The sequence below is a fragment of the Varroa jacobsoni genome, unplaced genomic scaffold, assembly GCF_002532875.2.
Source record: "Varroa jacobsoni isolate VJ856 unplaced genomic scaffold, vjacob_1.0 scaffold_855, whole genome shotgun sequence".
NCBI classification, from domain to species: domain Eukaryota; kingdom Metazoa; phylum Arthropoda; class Arachnida; order Mesostigmata; family Varroidae; genus Varroa; species Varroa jacobsoni.
In genome coordinates this window covers 50,506-66,709 of record NW_019213757.1, presented here as the reverse complement: position 1 = coordinate 66,709, position 16,204 = coordinate 50,506, and the positions used below count along the sequence as shown (strand labels likewise).

At 44.5% G+C, this 16,204-nt stretch overlaps 2 protein-coding genes across 4 annotated transcripts in view; both read left to right on the top strand.

Moving 5' to 3' along the window:
- The window catches only part of LOC111264398 (uncharacterized), a 6,144-nt gene extending 2,912 nt beyond the window's left edge, over positions 1 to 3,232 (top strand). The window contains exons 4-6 of the mRNA XM_022840283.2: positions 131 to 1,843; positions 2,099 to 2,264; positions 3,096 to 3,232. Of these exons, the coding sequence (XP_022696018.1) occupies positions 131 to 1,843; positions 2,099 to 2,194 (1,809 nt within the window). The 3' untranslated portion in view covers positions 2,195 to 2,264; positions 3,096 to 3,232. The remainder of the gene's footprint in view (positions 1 to 130; positions 1,844 to 2,098; positions 2,265 to 3,095) is intronic.
- A 1,924-nt stretch (positions 3,233 to 5,156) lies between these two features.
- beta-Spec (spectrin beta chain) overlaps positions 5,157 to 16,204 on the top strand; it is a 36,668-nt gene continuing 25,620 nt past the window's right edge. Inside the window, exon 1 of one of the 3 annotated variants that reach the window (XM_086970071.1) lies at positions 5,157 to 5,253. The gene's annotated coding sequence lies outside the window, so the exon portion shown is untranslated. Of the gene's footprint in view, positions 5,254 to 7,007; positions 7,306 to 16,204 lie in introns of those variants that run through there. The other 2 variants (XM_086970073.1, XM_086970072.1) reach the window with 2 other exon arrangements.

The following is a 16,204-nucleotide window of genomic DNA, read 5'->3' as shown; positions in this document are numbered from 1 at the left end:
TGTTACCCATTACCCTGCGAAGCATATATGTATTTATATGCTTCGCAGGGTAATGGATTTTCTAACAGTGTCATTCCTCAATGATATATAGAATGTATTTCTTCCATTAAGTCTTTTTTGCCTGTTTCAGCCTCCTGGCCCGCCAGAAATTGCGGCCGGACCTCCTGGAGGACCTGGCAATTATCCACCTGGCTACGGTCCACCGGGTGGACCCGGGGGACCTAACGGACCTCCAGGCGCTCCCCCCGGAACATCGACGGGCCCTTATGGCCCACCTAGTGGCCTTCAAAGGCAGCCTCCGTACGGAGGCCCGCCGACTAGCGCTTCCGACGCACCCCCACCAGGCCAGCCCTATCCACCAAGACCTGGATACCCTCCGCCAGCAGGTTATCAACCCGGTTTTCCTAGTGGTCAGCAACCTGGTAACCCAAGCGTTCCTGGTGCAGTCGGTGCACCTGGTGGGCCGAGCGGTCCTGGCGGACCAGGAGGTCCAAGCGGCCCCGCCGGTCCTGGAGGTCCTGCGGGCCCTGGCAGTCTTACTACAACCGGTGGTACAGGTGGCCCACCAGGTGGACCTTATTCTGGTCACTACCCTGGCACTCAGCCCGGCCAGTATCCTCCACCACAAGGGGGTCCTCACAACGGACCTCCGCCAGTGTCGACCGCTGCCCCACCTGGACCACCTCAAGGTCCTCAGTCGGGGCCACCTGGTCCCCCGGCACCCCCTCATCTGCATTTTGGTCCTCAAGGCCCACAAGGCCCGTTGCCAGCGCAAGGTCCATCAACATCCGGTGGTCCTCCTCATCCGAGTCAACCTACGACTCCAAACGCACCACCAATAACGCTACCATCGGCAAGTCAAGCTGGTCCACTTCCATCACAACCACCGGCACATGTGTCGCAACCAATACAGCCTCCAATGTCTGCGGCTCCTCCTATACCAACATCGGCGCCTCACCTTCAGACAGTCGCGCCTACACAAGTACTCTCTCAGCAACCAATTATGGCAGTTCCTTCTATTCAAACGCCTCCTACGTCGGCTCCGCAACCAGTTATTACGGGACCTCAAGGACCTGCACCACCTAACCAACCGGGGCAGCCCTGTCCACCCACATCAACAGCAGGGTCATCACCGGTTGCTCCAGGACAACCACCCGGTGGTCCACCTGGTGCTGCTCAAAATGCACCTCCAGGCGGTCCCACTAGCGGCCCTCCTGGAGGTCCACCAGGTGGTCCTCAAGGTCCACCCGGCCAATATCCAGGCAGCCCTGCACATCCAGGCCATCCAGGACCTTACGGTCCCCCACCGGGACCACCAGGTCAGCAATATCCTCCTGGAGCGTATCCGCCAGGTCAGGGTCCACCTCCTGGTCAGCAGTACCCCCCCGGGGCTGCGCCGCCTGGCCAGGGACCTCCAGGACCGTACCAGCATTACCCCGGGCAATATCCACCTCCACCTGCTGGCCACGCGTATCCACCCCATGCCCAACCGTACGGACCCCCTGGCAGCCAATACCCGCCACATACACCTCATCCACAAGGCTACCCCCAACCTCCTCAAGGTTATCCTCCGCATCCTGGTCAAGGATACCCTCCTCAAGGATATCAAGGTTATGGTGGGCCGCCTAGAGGCTATCCTCAGCCACAACAAGGCTACCCGCCGCATTATGCGCAAGGGAGAGCACCCTACCCAGGAGGACCATATCCCCCAACAGGAGGTCCTGGACCCCACGAAGGTCAAGGACCTCCGGGAGGTCCTCCACAGGGGCCAGGAGGACCACCTTTTGGTCCTCCAGCGGGTTATCCTCAACATGCGGTTGGAACGCCGCAACCGCCACCGCAGGTGAGTTCATTCATTCTGTTGGGTTGTAAATCGTCGTTCTTATAAGTACTAATTTTAAATTAATAATATTATTATTATTATTCTTATCTAAAATTTTAAAATAAACTAATTTTAAAACCAGCAGTTCATAGTACTAGCGTATTCATGGTTTTTATAGAATATTTATTCTGTAACGGTTAGTTGAGATGTTGCTTCTTAGGGCCAAACAAGGTGTTCCAATTATTGATCTTTTCTTTTTGCTTTGTATATTTACAGGGAGGTCCTGGTGGGCCTGGAGTACCACAACAAGGTCCTCCACCTGTTGGAGCCCCGTCTACGTCCGGTCCTCCACCTACAGGGCCAACAGGCTAAAAGGGACGAAACTAATGCGTCCTTTAGGTTCAGTGGCAAGCCTCTGTTTAGTATTATCCAACCATCCACCGTAAGTGTCGTTGAATAATTGCGAATCATATAATAAAGTAATATCGATCTACTGTCACTAGAGGATAGAAAAAAATTTTTAATACATTTTTCATATCACTGTTTAACTTGAGTTAGCGTCATTTCAAAGTGTGTAAACGAAAGCTGTTCAGATAAACTCCAGCGTCCAGAAGCAATCATAATATACGAATACTATGATTGCCTACATTCTGTGACTGGCGCTTTATGCGAACTTTTTTTGTTAGACCGCAGCGTATTATCTGAAAATAGCATTCAACTTCTCTAGGAACATGATTCGTTTTAGGCAAAGCAATAAAACAACTGCCTATATGGTCCAAGAGTAAATATATTCATTTTACATTCTATATTCAATCATTTGGTCCTGACTATATAATACAATAGAAAAAGGAGTTCGCGACCTGAATTTAAACGTTTCAAGGTACAGGTATTGCCCTCGGCAGCTGCCCCTTACTAGAAAGAAATTAAATGTGATCACACCTGATTTCGGATCTACACTCCACGTTTCCATAAGTATAGTACACAAACACGCTGCTACTTTATTATTACGAGGTCACACTGCCTAAACTAAATGCTTCCGAGTTTTACGTCCATGCCACGTTGGGCATTCCATTAGCGCCTCTAGCTTCATTCTCGAATAATTTCCTGGTCGAGGTTAAAGATATAAGGCATTTCAATTGTCTTTGTTACGTTGTAGCAATTATGAAGCTGTCTGAAGGCTACGGTTAGAAAATATCTAGCAACTTGATCTCCTCTAAGAAACGCATGTTTCCATCATTAACATTGTGTTAATTGTTACGTTGTTCTTTTTCAGATGGATTCCTTCGGTTTGTGCGACATATAATTGTGTATTGTAAACATCGTGGTCGGAATGTGCTCAAGTATCTGCATCCTCCGTTGTGTATTATACATATAATGACAATAAAAGTATCAATAATTACTTTTGCTATATATCGGATGTTGTGTTCGTTTCCATTGAGTATTTGAAACTGCGCTGCTATCACCTTTCACTGAACAGGTAAGTAAAACAATGAAAAAAAAAGTAATTAGTGCTGCATTATTTGGCCTTCTACTAGTCACGTACAAAAAGAACTCAACGGTGTTGTTTTATATAGTTGAAAACCGTTACGAGTAGCGTAAACCTGTAAAGGTAGCACTACGATAAGGAAATGGGCGTATTTGTTCGAATAACATTCCCTAACTTTAAGTTAAAAACTTTCTTCAAAAGCTCCTGGTCTCATATCACTTATGCCTTTATTTTTAATAAGCATCGATTTGATTATGTGTACGTAATGGAGAACCTACTACTCGCGGTAAATCTGACCGCCTACATAAATACATAAGTCTACATAAGTACGCCACCGCACATCTACGTTTAGATATAATAAGAACACAAGCTTTTTTGTAGACCGGTCGGCTTGACCAAGTATGGTCAAAAACGGTGTACCAGAAATGACAGTAAATTTAATGCTAACTAGGCCATAGAGACAACTGACAAAGTGCAGCCGATCCGTTAGTTTCCCAGCATTGAGTCAGTATACCATTACAATAAGATTCTTTTTCACGTAATCAAATTATCTCTATCTCTAACTTCTACAACTACAGTTTAATGCACCTACGTAAAGTCAAAAAAAACCCATTTCATACGTTTCAGGAGTACGCCTGACCGTAGTGAATAGAAACTTCAAATTTGCAAAACGGTACCATTTTTTGCTGATTCTGAGTTCTCATTCTTAATGCCGAATATCGGCTTTAAGAATCAGAATCTTTTTCTACGTTACAGTAAACAAGAAAGGCTGCACATAATTAAAATAGGCACAAGTGTTGTACGACAACAAATGGCTTAATTCTAATTATTTGTGTAACAACGAGTTTGCTAGTAGGTATCGTAATACGATTTTGATTGATAATAAGGGAATATTTTTGTTTTTTCAGTTTTACTGTCAAGTTTCAGTTAACTATTTTCAGTTTTAGTGTGACGGGATCATCTTACAAAATACTTCTATTATTACCGTCGTGAATTAAATAAAGCAACTTCTTAGCACTCTTTACAACTGTACCGCAATTATAGTAGATAGTAAATATTCTCTACACACGTACGTCTCTTCTGTACAGCGTGTGTTGTCATTTATACAGAAGAAACACTTTCTCGCACCAACCATTCTTTGCTTTATTTATTAATGCACATATACGTATATACTATGTGCGTTGAGACACAGGAGCATTAGATCGATTATTCCGTAATCGGCTAGCTGCATGCCACCAGGTAATAACTATTCCATCAAACGGCTTACTTCTAGTACGGAACAAAGTGTCCACGGCCGGATTCGGACCCTGACCGTAACACGTCCCTCAAGTTTAGTACCCAAACACGTTATACACTACGCCATCATGCGGACCACAGAAGCATCTAATTCCTATAGTGTTACTCTGTGAGCAAAATGCAAAAGCGATGCTTAATTATTTGTCTGTCTCTCCCCTGCGAGCATAATAAACACTAATAGATAGACATCAAACGCCAACAAAACGGCACGTGTCGTTGATCTCTTGCAGCGATACGCTTACTTGACTGAGCTTTGCTCAGTTCGGCAAGCTTATCCGGGTCTAGTCAACGTGACAGTGACGGAAAACTCGGTCATCGCAGTTGGACAGCTAGAACAGCCGTTTGACAGACGAGCATTCACACGGGACACTCAAGCAGTGAGCCCAAATCAGTGAGCCAAGCTGCGGCGGTCCAAAGCTGGAGACCTATTGCTTCGACCCTCCAGCGAGCGCTGGTGTTGGATCGCCCGCCTAAAGGCCAACCAGTGCGGGGTCAACATTTTTCCTGGCAGCCTATGGCGGCCAGCCGGAGTAGAATCAGCACCGAGCGAGCTGGTCTGGGCGTTGGCGCATAGCAAAGGAACAGTGTATGTATGCCAAAAGTCTTAAGTTACGTGTACGCGGTGCTGTATCAAGTCATCGTCGTTCTGGTCAGCGCTTTTACATCCCACAACGAAAGAAAAAGAGCGATATAGAACTTAAATATTTTTTTATGTGATTATTGAGGCTCCATGATAGGTGAGATTGTGGTCATCTTGTCCAACAGCAGCGCCCTGTGTGTGGGGACCTTATAATCTAGTGATTTGTATGTATCGTTATCATGTTTATACCCCTGACTGGCCGGCTTGGAGGCTGTTTCTGCTACTGAGGTGGTCATGGAACAGTGAATAAAACAAAGCAGGACATAGCAAAGGATATCAGCTGAGTACGCGACCGAGAGCATAGGTTGACGATAGAGCTATTATTGCTGACTTGAAAGGAGTTGCTATAGAAAGAAATACACGACAATAATGGCCCAGTAAATGTGAGAGAACTGCCTGCGTCCAGTTCCTACATTGTGCCACCCTACTGAATACAAGAACCCATTAGAGCCAGTGGTAGTCAGGGGACTAGACGGCACATTCTGTGTAATGTTCGCCGGGTTGGAGTGGTACGTTTAGTGCTAGAAAAAGGGCCGCACAAAGTGAGTCACGGCACCCTAGTTGCTGTAGCTGAGGCGTTGGCTGTGTGACGATTTCTGGAATGCTGCTGCTTCTATGGCGAGCAGCAGATAGTATAATTGCATCGCTCAACATTCACATCGTTCAGGTATCGTGCTTTGATGTCTAGTGTAAAGGAGTGTCAGGCAGGTAGGCAGGCAGGTGACAACATACGACTTTGGTTTGTATAGATTTCTAGTTGATTTCTCTTAACGTACAAACGGTGCATACAATCCGTTTATCAGGATGATGAGGTATAAAGGACGCGCGCGATAGGCAAAGTAGTATTTATTCAGCAGAGTACTGTCGCTGCCACAGGCGCCAAGCTGCCGGTTGCAAATAACATTTTTGTACATTCCTGCCGAACGCTAAAATAGAAATGTTTTATTCTAACCTTGTCTTTGCCCGTGATGCAACTCCCGTGATGATCCTCGGTCTCCGGGCATTGGAGCTCGTCCCTACCTCTCAAAACTGCTGTGACACCGATGGCAGCGGGGCAACCCGCAAAGTGGCAGTCCAGCGAATTCCTCCGCAGCGGCCATCTTGGACTCGAGCTCGCACTCTGCGGTGTTCTTTGTTCGAGTGAGGTCCATAGTACATCCAATGTCGATTCCCCCATCCCTCAATCGGATTGACTTACATATCGCATACATATATACATGAATACATTCACAGGTACAAACACCTGGGCCGCCATCATATCTTTTTTTTTACATCCACTGTCACGTATAATTTTGCATGATCCCTTAGGCCCATAATAAAAAAGCTATAGCAAACAGAGAAAGAGACAATAAGACGTAATGGATAAAAACAGACAGCCATTACAGAATGAGAATGTTTCTACTTATACGTGTCATATGCTTACACGATATCCCAAAAAGCGAATTACGCTCGCCCTTCAATTCACCTTTCTACAAGTACAGGATACATGATCCTGTATTTTTTGAACCTATTTCGCTCAGCGGCCACATAACTAGTATATGGACAAAAGACCGTACCCTTTTGCAGAAAACAACGTTCAGACTGCTAGCGGCAACAACAGCAATAGGAACAACGACAGCGACAGCCCCATAGGAATATCACTAAGCGTGCGGGGAGCCGCGCCTTGTCGCGCTTGCCACTGGGCGGCGTCTGGTTTCCTGCGACCGCTGCTGCTGAGCTTAGCTAGCTATCTTGCCTTTCTGCTCCTCCATGTTGCTTTCTGTAATGATGTTTAAGTGTGTCTGTTGTTTGTGGTCAACGACAGCTCTTCAACAGGAACGCTGTGTCGCCTGTTCCTGACAAAAGACTATAGTGGCCAGGCGGAAGAGTAGTTTTGTTCTCTCATGAACGGCATTCACGGCGAGCGTTGCAACGCACTGCAGGATAGTTGCATCTGATACGTTGAGAGGATGGTGATTAGCGGGTGACATCCATCGTACGTTTATGGAGTAGTGTCGTGGTAAACGTTCACCTACGATGTGCCCTAGGCACCTGGGTTCTATACTGGCGCGGCGGACTCGGGTATGGAGCACATGTACTGCAAGTCGTTACTCGGTGCAAATATTACTCAACTCCTTCTGAATAGGCAAACTTTAGTCGTATGATACAATGATTGTAATAATAATGAGCTGCTGCAATTTCGCATTCATATGCGGAAGCATTATCACCGAAGACAGTGTCCCTTGCATTAAATGGGTGCATAAAAACGTAACACTGATTGACGAGTGCCGTTTGATACGATGGGGTATGTATGATGCCATATACACTACGAACAAGGAACAAGATTTTTCAATCGACAACGACGATAGCTATACAGATCGTTCCAATTTCCAATACAAGTAATAAAGCACCTCCTTCTAATAATCTGAACTAGTCAGTTGCAAACTGCCGTTTGTGTGGTTCTTGTGATCCGTGTTAATCGTGAATACTTCTCTGCGAGCCTGCTCGTCTCCGATGGAAACGCTACTCTGAGCTGCCTCTTTGCCTCCGCGTCGTCTAAAAGCCATTAGCAGCGATGGCAATTCCAATATCGTACTTGCAGCAAACCTCATTCGTTCTTCCGGTCTAGCTTCAACCCCGCTACCCACGGACTAGTTTTCGTAATGGAACGAATTTTCTATGCCCTATGTTTTTCATGCCCTACAAACTTTCATTGTTTGAGCTGCCCCAGTGCGTACATGGGTACAGTAGCAGTTTGAATTGACGCCAGTGCTCTCGCACGCGTTGCGCTTAAATTTCTGGAGTTCACCCCTCAAATTGAATCATTCTACTAGCTTAACGGCTAGTTCGGCTGTGTTTGACATGCAGATCGTGAGCTATATGGGCTTACTTGAAGTTATAGATTGAAATACAATTCCATGTTCTAGTACTGGTAAAGCAGTTTGATAGCATCAGTAGTCATTAAATGACGCTATAACAAAATACATGAGATAGTAATAGACTGCACAGCGCGTTTATGTGGTAGTTGTGATGTGTAGTTGTCGCTGCTGTGACAACCGTTGACGGCGACATTTATAGGTGAATGATTCTGCTTTGGATTGCCAAACGGGTTGTCACAGACCTTCCGAGTACACGTTGGGATCCGCGAAGGATAATATCTGTTTTCAAGAAACAACCTTTGAAATAATATAGCAATAGTTGCATCGCGTCAATGGTAACGTTTGGTTTCGTGAATCACGTGCATGGTGTTGTCTGCAAGTGACTGTATAACGTTGAAATGTTCTGCGTTTTTTTTTTGCTCTCTTGGAATGAAATGTAGGAAAAACGATAGGAAGAAATGTCTGTTCGTTGCATATGCTTAGTCTACATAAGTCGACTATACGAAACTACTAATATCATTACTATTATTATTGCAGTTAGTGTGATCAGGTAGTACGTGTGTTGCTTTGAATAGTTAGTGGGATATGATATTTCTCGCGTAGATTTGGTAACAAGCTCAGCTGATTAGGATAGGTTAATTGGTAACTGTTTGGTTGGGCGTAACATCCGATATTGTTTTTCACGCGTCAAATATGGTGCTGCTATAGAATCAGTTACCCGCTTCTCTCGATTTAATGATCAAGTACTGGCCATGCGTTTGCTGAGACGGCAATTACATCTATTTAGGTAGCAGTTCGGCCGTTTAGCCATTTGAAGTCCTTGAGAATAAGAGGACCGATTGAGTATGGTTGCAGCGGTCACGCACACGGCAGTCTGTGCATTCAGAGGGTGATGTCATCTATTTCTTTGTGTCTGTCTGTTCCTGTGTCCCTTTACTGGCGCGCCCTGATGGTGGCGTAGAAGGATCATGTCATGTCATTGCAAATAGTACAAGCCAGAATGAGTTACAATGGTGTTATGATGTCTGTGTGGTGTCTTGACAGTTCGTATCCAACGTTGTGAATGGCGAAGCTGTATTTGTCTACGAAGGACGGGCTGTATGCCGGCTGCTGTAGCATCGGCATGGCCGTGACCATTATTGTCAGACGAGCATTGCTAATAACAGACACTAGCCGCAATTGTTCAAGTATCGGAGACCACGGCGTTCTACGTGTTATGGCTATCACGTCAGGGTGTAGGACACACCAGAAAAGGATATGACGGTAGTATATTTTTGTAGACGTAGATTGACATGCCGACACAATTTCTTTTCTCTGTTCCTCATCATCGACTATGAAAAAAATCAGCGAAATGCTGTATCGCGTCGACGTAATGCATCCTGGGTCGGTCTATACCAGAATACGCTTTTGATGATGGCAACATGGTTAGTTTTCCTCTGTGGATGGCACCGCCACCGCCGCCGTCACAGCCTATGGCATGGCACTATTTGTATTTATTGTTTTGTAAACCATATCACAAATCCCCTAACAACAGTTGAGATGATCGTTTCATTTTATTTTTTTTTTTTTAACTAGATTTGTTCACTTCACGTTGTACGTACCGTCCGTACACTGGTTCATACAGGATAAGTGATGGCTGCTTGTTGGGTATTACCACTTCCAATTTGTAGTGTATTGCTGACACCTACTGCGTTACGAGGCGATGATGTCATTTTCATACATCACGGATCACGGGAAAATTATTCTTGCTCTAGCAATTATGCATATATGGAAGTCCGTTGTGTATACGTTCCGCAGACCAAGAAAACTGGCTGATGTAGATTGACAACAGAACATAACGAAGAGTGTTTTCTAATCTGCGAGCACGTATAACTGCTGTGTACAAAATATTTATAAAGAAAATTGAAGTAAATAGAAGAGGAAACCTAAACAAAATATGTAAAAAAAAAAGTCTTTTGAAATATCACACGAACAAACGAACAAAATAGTAATAAAACACAGTTTTCAATGAATTTACCTCTGCCCTCGAATTCACCTCGCCTATAAAAAATTTACTGTGGAGAAGCACTCCATTTTATCACGCGTTTATGCCCTTACGTTTACATTTTATTTTGTCAATTATGAGGCTTTTTCCGTTTGTGGATTTAACCACGGATTGGCAGCGGTATCACAGTAAATGTCATTTACCCAGATGTAATTCTAACTTTACTCAAGTTTCAGTGCTAGAAATTATGCCCGTACATGTTCGATACATACGTAGCTCACAACTTAAATGTAACCCTGAACCTTTTATGTGAAAGTCCATATCATGTATGGGTTTTATTCCCATATATTACATAAGGGTTAATATCTGATTTCGTAGTAAGACAGATACACGTTTTGGTTGGTTTTTAAAATAATGTGTTTAATTTATAAATTAACAAAGAATTTTCTTGTTATTTTTTGACAGCAAAGACACGGATCCGTTGATTGTGGGCGCCGAAATTAACCTAGATTGAGTTGACGCAAAATTGGCACGGTAGTGCGAGAGCGTTGTACCATATAAATACGCAAGCTAGTTTTTAGTGAGAAGGTGATTTCCGGTAGTCGAGTAGTTTATAGAGGTTATCTGATGAACTACCGTTAATAATTCGTGGTTTGTGATTTAGTATCGGCGTATTGATTTGGGGTGACTGTTGTCATTTTTTGCTGTTCACCAGGTAAAATTGTAACAGTTGTAGTCGATATTACTATCGAGACTTCTACGATATCTTCGTTTTTATTTATAAAGTGAATGTTTTCATTTAGGAGTGTGCGTGTAGGGAAGCATTGAAGAGGTGATGACGCCTGAACTTTTTATGATATATTCGCATCCAGTACTAGCTTAATGTAGCGCCTTTGATCAAAGTCGCATCTTCTGTAAGACATGTACCTCTCCTATAAGAAGCAAATGCTTAGAGAAGTACATTTTGTTCACAACATCAATTATACACTATTGGCCATGTTAATTACTAGCGTGGTACATTAACGTTTTTAAAGTTGAAAACTTGTTCTTGTAGGAAATATTTATAGATTTCTTGACAAGTTGGACGTTTATTCACTAGTTCGTCGAACTGATGGTTTTTTTTTGACATGAGTCGATAATATCGGCTATAATGATGGGTTTCAACCACAAATGTGTGTGGCGAAGTTGACAACTCTGTGGAAGTTTACCTTAATTCCCTAGCTCTGCATTGACATTCCAGATTACAATCACTAAATTAGAGGTTTACGAGAGATGCTCTTACTGAAGAATGAACTTAAACTGAGAAAAGCATGTTCTACACACCTTCGGGATCTTCAGCTGCTCAACCTATAACGAAGTAATAGTTAGGTATTACAACCATATATGACAGCTATTAGCAATCAGCTCTTCTTTTATTTTAAGAGAGCTCGTTACCAATAAATGCCTACTTTTACGTCTCTGCGATCCGTCGTTATTTAAATTCAATCAAAAGACAAAGAAAAACCTAACCAACCCCGAGTTTCTGTTCCGATTGGGGCTTTTCATTCCATTCTCATCTTTGCCGTCCAGCACAAAATCAAAGGGTCAATCTTGGCTTAGCATTTTTATCGCTTTAGCCCAGTTTTCCTTTACGGATGTCTCTGCCAGTTGTTTTCTGGGCAACTTTGTCGTTCTTTAGCTCCTTTGTTTTCTGCCAGCGTTCTACTGTACGATCTGTCGATGTGTTCATCCGTTTCTGTTTGTGTTTATGCATGTGTATAAGTTCGGAGTCCTTTTTCCTTTCTCCTCCCATGATTCTGAGCGAATTTCTGATGGTTACTGACGGCAATTCTTGTCAATTGTAAATAGCGCGGCGACGTCAACACTGTACTGAACCTGTTAGTTGATCCTGTGTTTATGTTCTTCCACTGCTTCTGATGCTGTTGCGTTATTACTACTAGTAACTTCGTCTGTAGAAGTCAGAACATACGTTACCAACGTTGGCAGCCGCGGTCGCGGGGTGGCCGCATAAGTGTCACATAGCAGTAGCAATTCGCAGAAGGAAGGCTGTTATCCACTATTATATGGCTGTTCTGCCCTCCATCGACTGCGCTGTGTACCTGCGCGGTCCTACGCTGCTCCTGCTGGTTGCTGGCGCAGTCCTTTTCGCCTATCTATTCCGGCTCCTAGTTTTTCGTATGTTGTTCCCGTGTTCTATGCTATCCCTGAGCGTTCTGATTTTTTGTTGGCGTTTCGTGCTGCATCTGATAACGGCAGAGGCGGTAAAGACAGCAGCAAACGTCAAGCAGCCTTGCCAGACGATTTATCAATAAACTGCCTAAATACTGTTCTACCTGGCGTGTTTGACAACAACAACAACAACAGCAGTGACGACAGCAACAACAGAATCAGCAATCTGTCCATGAAAGTTTCGCTATTTGGTGCCGCTGTGTGGATTATTATTGCGCAGACAGTAGATTTCTGTCTGCGCAATTTTTTCGTATGTGTTTGCGGTCTGTTTGCGATCTATAGAGTGTCTATAGTAAGTCTACATGTCTGTGAGCGTGTTTAAGCAACTGGCTGTCTGTCCAAACAACGTTTTTTGAAATTTGCTTGCAGCTGCTGCTTAGCCTCCAACCCCGACTGCTGGCCCCCTCCTATTACGCTACTATTCGCTTCGGTGGATGCCATAGGATGATGCTCTATGTAGGAACTCATTGCGCTGCTTTCGCCCTCTTGGTCACACGATGCGATAGCCCAACGGCATTTTGTAGCGAATCAGAGGTCGTCGTCTAGTCAGCTAGAGCTGCCAGCAGCATCAATACGCGCTGAGCGACTGCCTGCCTGAGCCTTGACTATTGCTGACTGAGTTCTGTTGTTGCACAGGAAAGTCACGGCCGCAAAAGGGAAGTAGATCAGCACCACAGGAAAATTAAGAACGTTCCGTATCTCGCTTAATCACTGAGTCGCTGTGAGCTCGTTGTAGCGCTCTGTACGTCTACATGAGAATTCGTCACTATTTCCATCTGCCTATGCATGACTGGATGAGTTTGCATGCATCCTACCCTATGTTTATCTATGGACATCATCATAACCGCTTTTTTTTACCGGGCCCCCGCTGCCGCCGCCGCTGCTGCTTTGTTCGCCGGATTCATTTCCAGCAACCGTTTGTTTTTTCCACGAGCACCGTTAGTGTGCCCGAGCCAGGCGGCCAGACTCGGTACGTTAACCCCTTTAGGTAATGAACATAGCCGGACAAACAGCAGGCAACAACTGCAGGGGCAAAGGTTCGTGCGATGGGAGCAGTCAAGATGGGCAACCAACGTTGTTGTATCAGTTGGTCAGGCAGCGGTCACGGATGGCTTCACTGCTTAAGGTTGGACGCGGTTCTGTTTTTTTTTTTTTACTATTGATAACTGTCACAGCAGTGCTCAATGGCAAGCTCTACTACTGATGCTGGAGGGAACCCATAAAGCATTCAGGCAAAGCGGTGAGATCCTAGAGCTAACGATGTGGCCGTTGTCAGCCAATTTCGACATTGCCGCTGTTCCTTGGCTATAATCGAGTTTCGTTGCTACATTGTGTCATTGCTGAACTCTCGACTGTTTCTGCTGCTGTTGCCGCCAATGCTGCTTGCTGCCATTGTCACCGTACTGGTTGCTTACTATAGCAATAACTGCGCGCTGCCAAAGCTCATGTCGTCCGAATGTTTGGAGCGGTGACTGTGATTCAAACATGGCCTGGTGCTGATTCACGTGATTCCTATAGGAAAGTAGTGTTTCGTGCAGACTGGCATTGCACGGAGGGTTTCCGCCTCCGCCTGTGGCCTCGCTCTGAGACCCATCGATATCATAGCAGCATTGGGCTAGATGGTGCAGGATGTACTTGAAATATACGCGCAGTGATGATACTCCTTTTTGATAATAATTGACTCCTTACTGAATCATCCAGCTATGCTAATTGTGAAAAGGTGGAAAGGGCTCAGGGATTGAATATCAGATAGGTCATTCTTGTTAGTGGGGCAAAATTGGTTTTGCCAATAGGTAACGGGTTGGCTGGCTCGTTAACTGACGTCGACTTGAACAGAGACTAGAGATGGATTCATAGCTGAGTAAGAGCAAGTAGACGCAGGAAGCCTAAAGTTCATGTATAATGCTGTCGGCGTCCTTATGGGCGTGGCCTTTATGGTTAAAGAAATTAAAAAGCTGAACTCATAGTAAAAATCCTTGAACACCACTGTCGCAGATGGCAGACCATAGATAGCAGAAATGATCGAATACTTGTACTTACAAGTATGGAAGTATATACATAATTTAACTGAAGAGGTTTGGCTTTTTTTTCGTCCTTTACCTTTTACTGCTGTATTGCTTGATACCAGATTAACGTTCTGGGCCAGTAGGTTGTATTTCGATATAGAACAGAATAACAGTAGGGGATGGCTTGGGTGATCCATGCAACATGCGTGATTTCGTCATTTTGACACCCGTCTTCTCGGCAGTTTTTGCGAACGACAACGTTATTATTTAAATAACTTGGTCCAGTTTGTATTTGACGATCACCGGTCAGCTAGTAAGAAAGACTCCACTGAGTTTTTCAGTTGATGCCAAATATTCAGAGCATAAGGCTTTGTTCCAACATAGTTCACAGTGTATTTATTGCACGGATCTTTCCTACTGGAATTCTGCTGGAATAATGCTACCATCGTTTTTCTATTAATCATAGCCGAAATTACCTTTTTTAAGTTGTTAACACGACACCGAGTCTTACTACGACGATAAATTGATATTGATGTGCGTTTGGCAATGGCAGCTCCCGTAAACCGCCGAGACTGCTCGCACATATCGTTTTCACCGACATTTCTTTGTTTAAAGCCTATAAACATTTACAGGGGAAAATCGAAGAATGGGAGCAGTTGTGCGTCAAAGAAGCTTTTAGCCAAAGATAATGACTACCAGATTTGTATTCCTCATAAAGGCATTTCCTTTGACGATTCCGCAATGTGTTAAAACGATTCGAGTGGCGTGGTGTCGCTTGAAGGTGGCCCAACTATTATGCGAGTCGGCGCTGTCGTCATTGACGCCGCTGGCGTTCACGAAGGTGCTGCTAGCGCCCTCTGTTGATTAAGATCCGTTGTCAATTCTTTGTTATCAAGTGAAACAAGTGGGAGGCTTAACCATGGCGGCAAAATTGACGTAACGCGTTATCATAGATCGTTAGCTCATTCATAACAAGCACTAACAAATCGAACGACAGGAACAATGCACAACACAAAAAACGAAATGTTTTGTCAGACAACTGCTTCTCGCTGAGCGTCAGTAGTCGCCTAGATGGCGCCTTGCGATTCATTGCCGACCGTTGATTACAGATGACGCGAATTGTTGTTAAATTTTTGAAATGAGAGACAACGCGTTACTCCCACGTCAATTGGAAGGCTTGTGTGTAGAGCAACGATTGCATGAAAAACAAAAGTTGCAGGAGCTTCACGCCACCATAGTTGTTTACGGCGACTCGCAGTTTTATTCACGCAATACAGGCAGACGATAATATACAGGATCGTCTTATGGGACCTAAGCCATCGCACAGACTTTTTTTTCGCATAGATGAAAGCATATTACTACTGCCAGGTTGGCGACAGTATAACTATTCGTATTTCGATGGCGCTTATGCGGCAGATACGTAAATATTTCTAACCCATGCGTAGAATTTAATCCACCATAGAACAGTATTATTAAGAACTGTGTACAATTGTCCCTCAAACCTACGTGATGTAGTCGGGTCAGACCATGCGTCTGAAGTGGTCAGACCCATTAGTTTATAAGCGAATCGTTGTGATTCATGCAGTTTCACTAGTAGACGCTTTACCCTTATGTATCGGCCAGTGTCATGGCATTCGAAATAAGGACAAGTTCTGTGACAGGTTGTACTAACTGATCGTGATTGGTACAATGATAACGGCTAATCGTAAAGCGCCTCTTGATACGGGGCTCGATTCATTGACCATTAGCGATAATTCATGGTTGATCGTATGTCTATCGCTATTTTCATTTGAGGAGCCAGTAAATATTGTAAATGAGTTACAACTGTAGAGAACAGTAGGACGGATGATACAGATGACTGGTACCGTTGCAACTCTATGCCT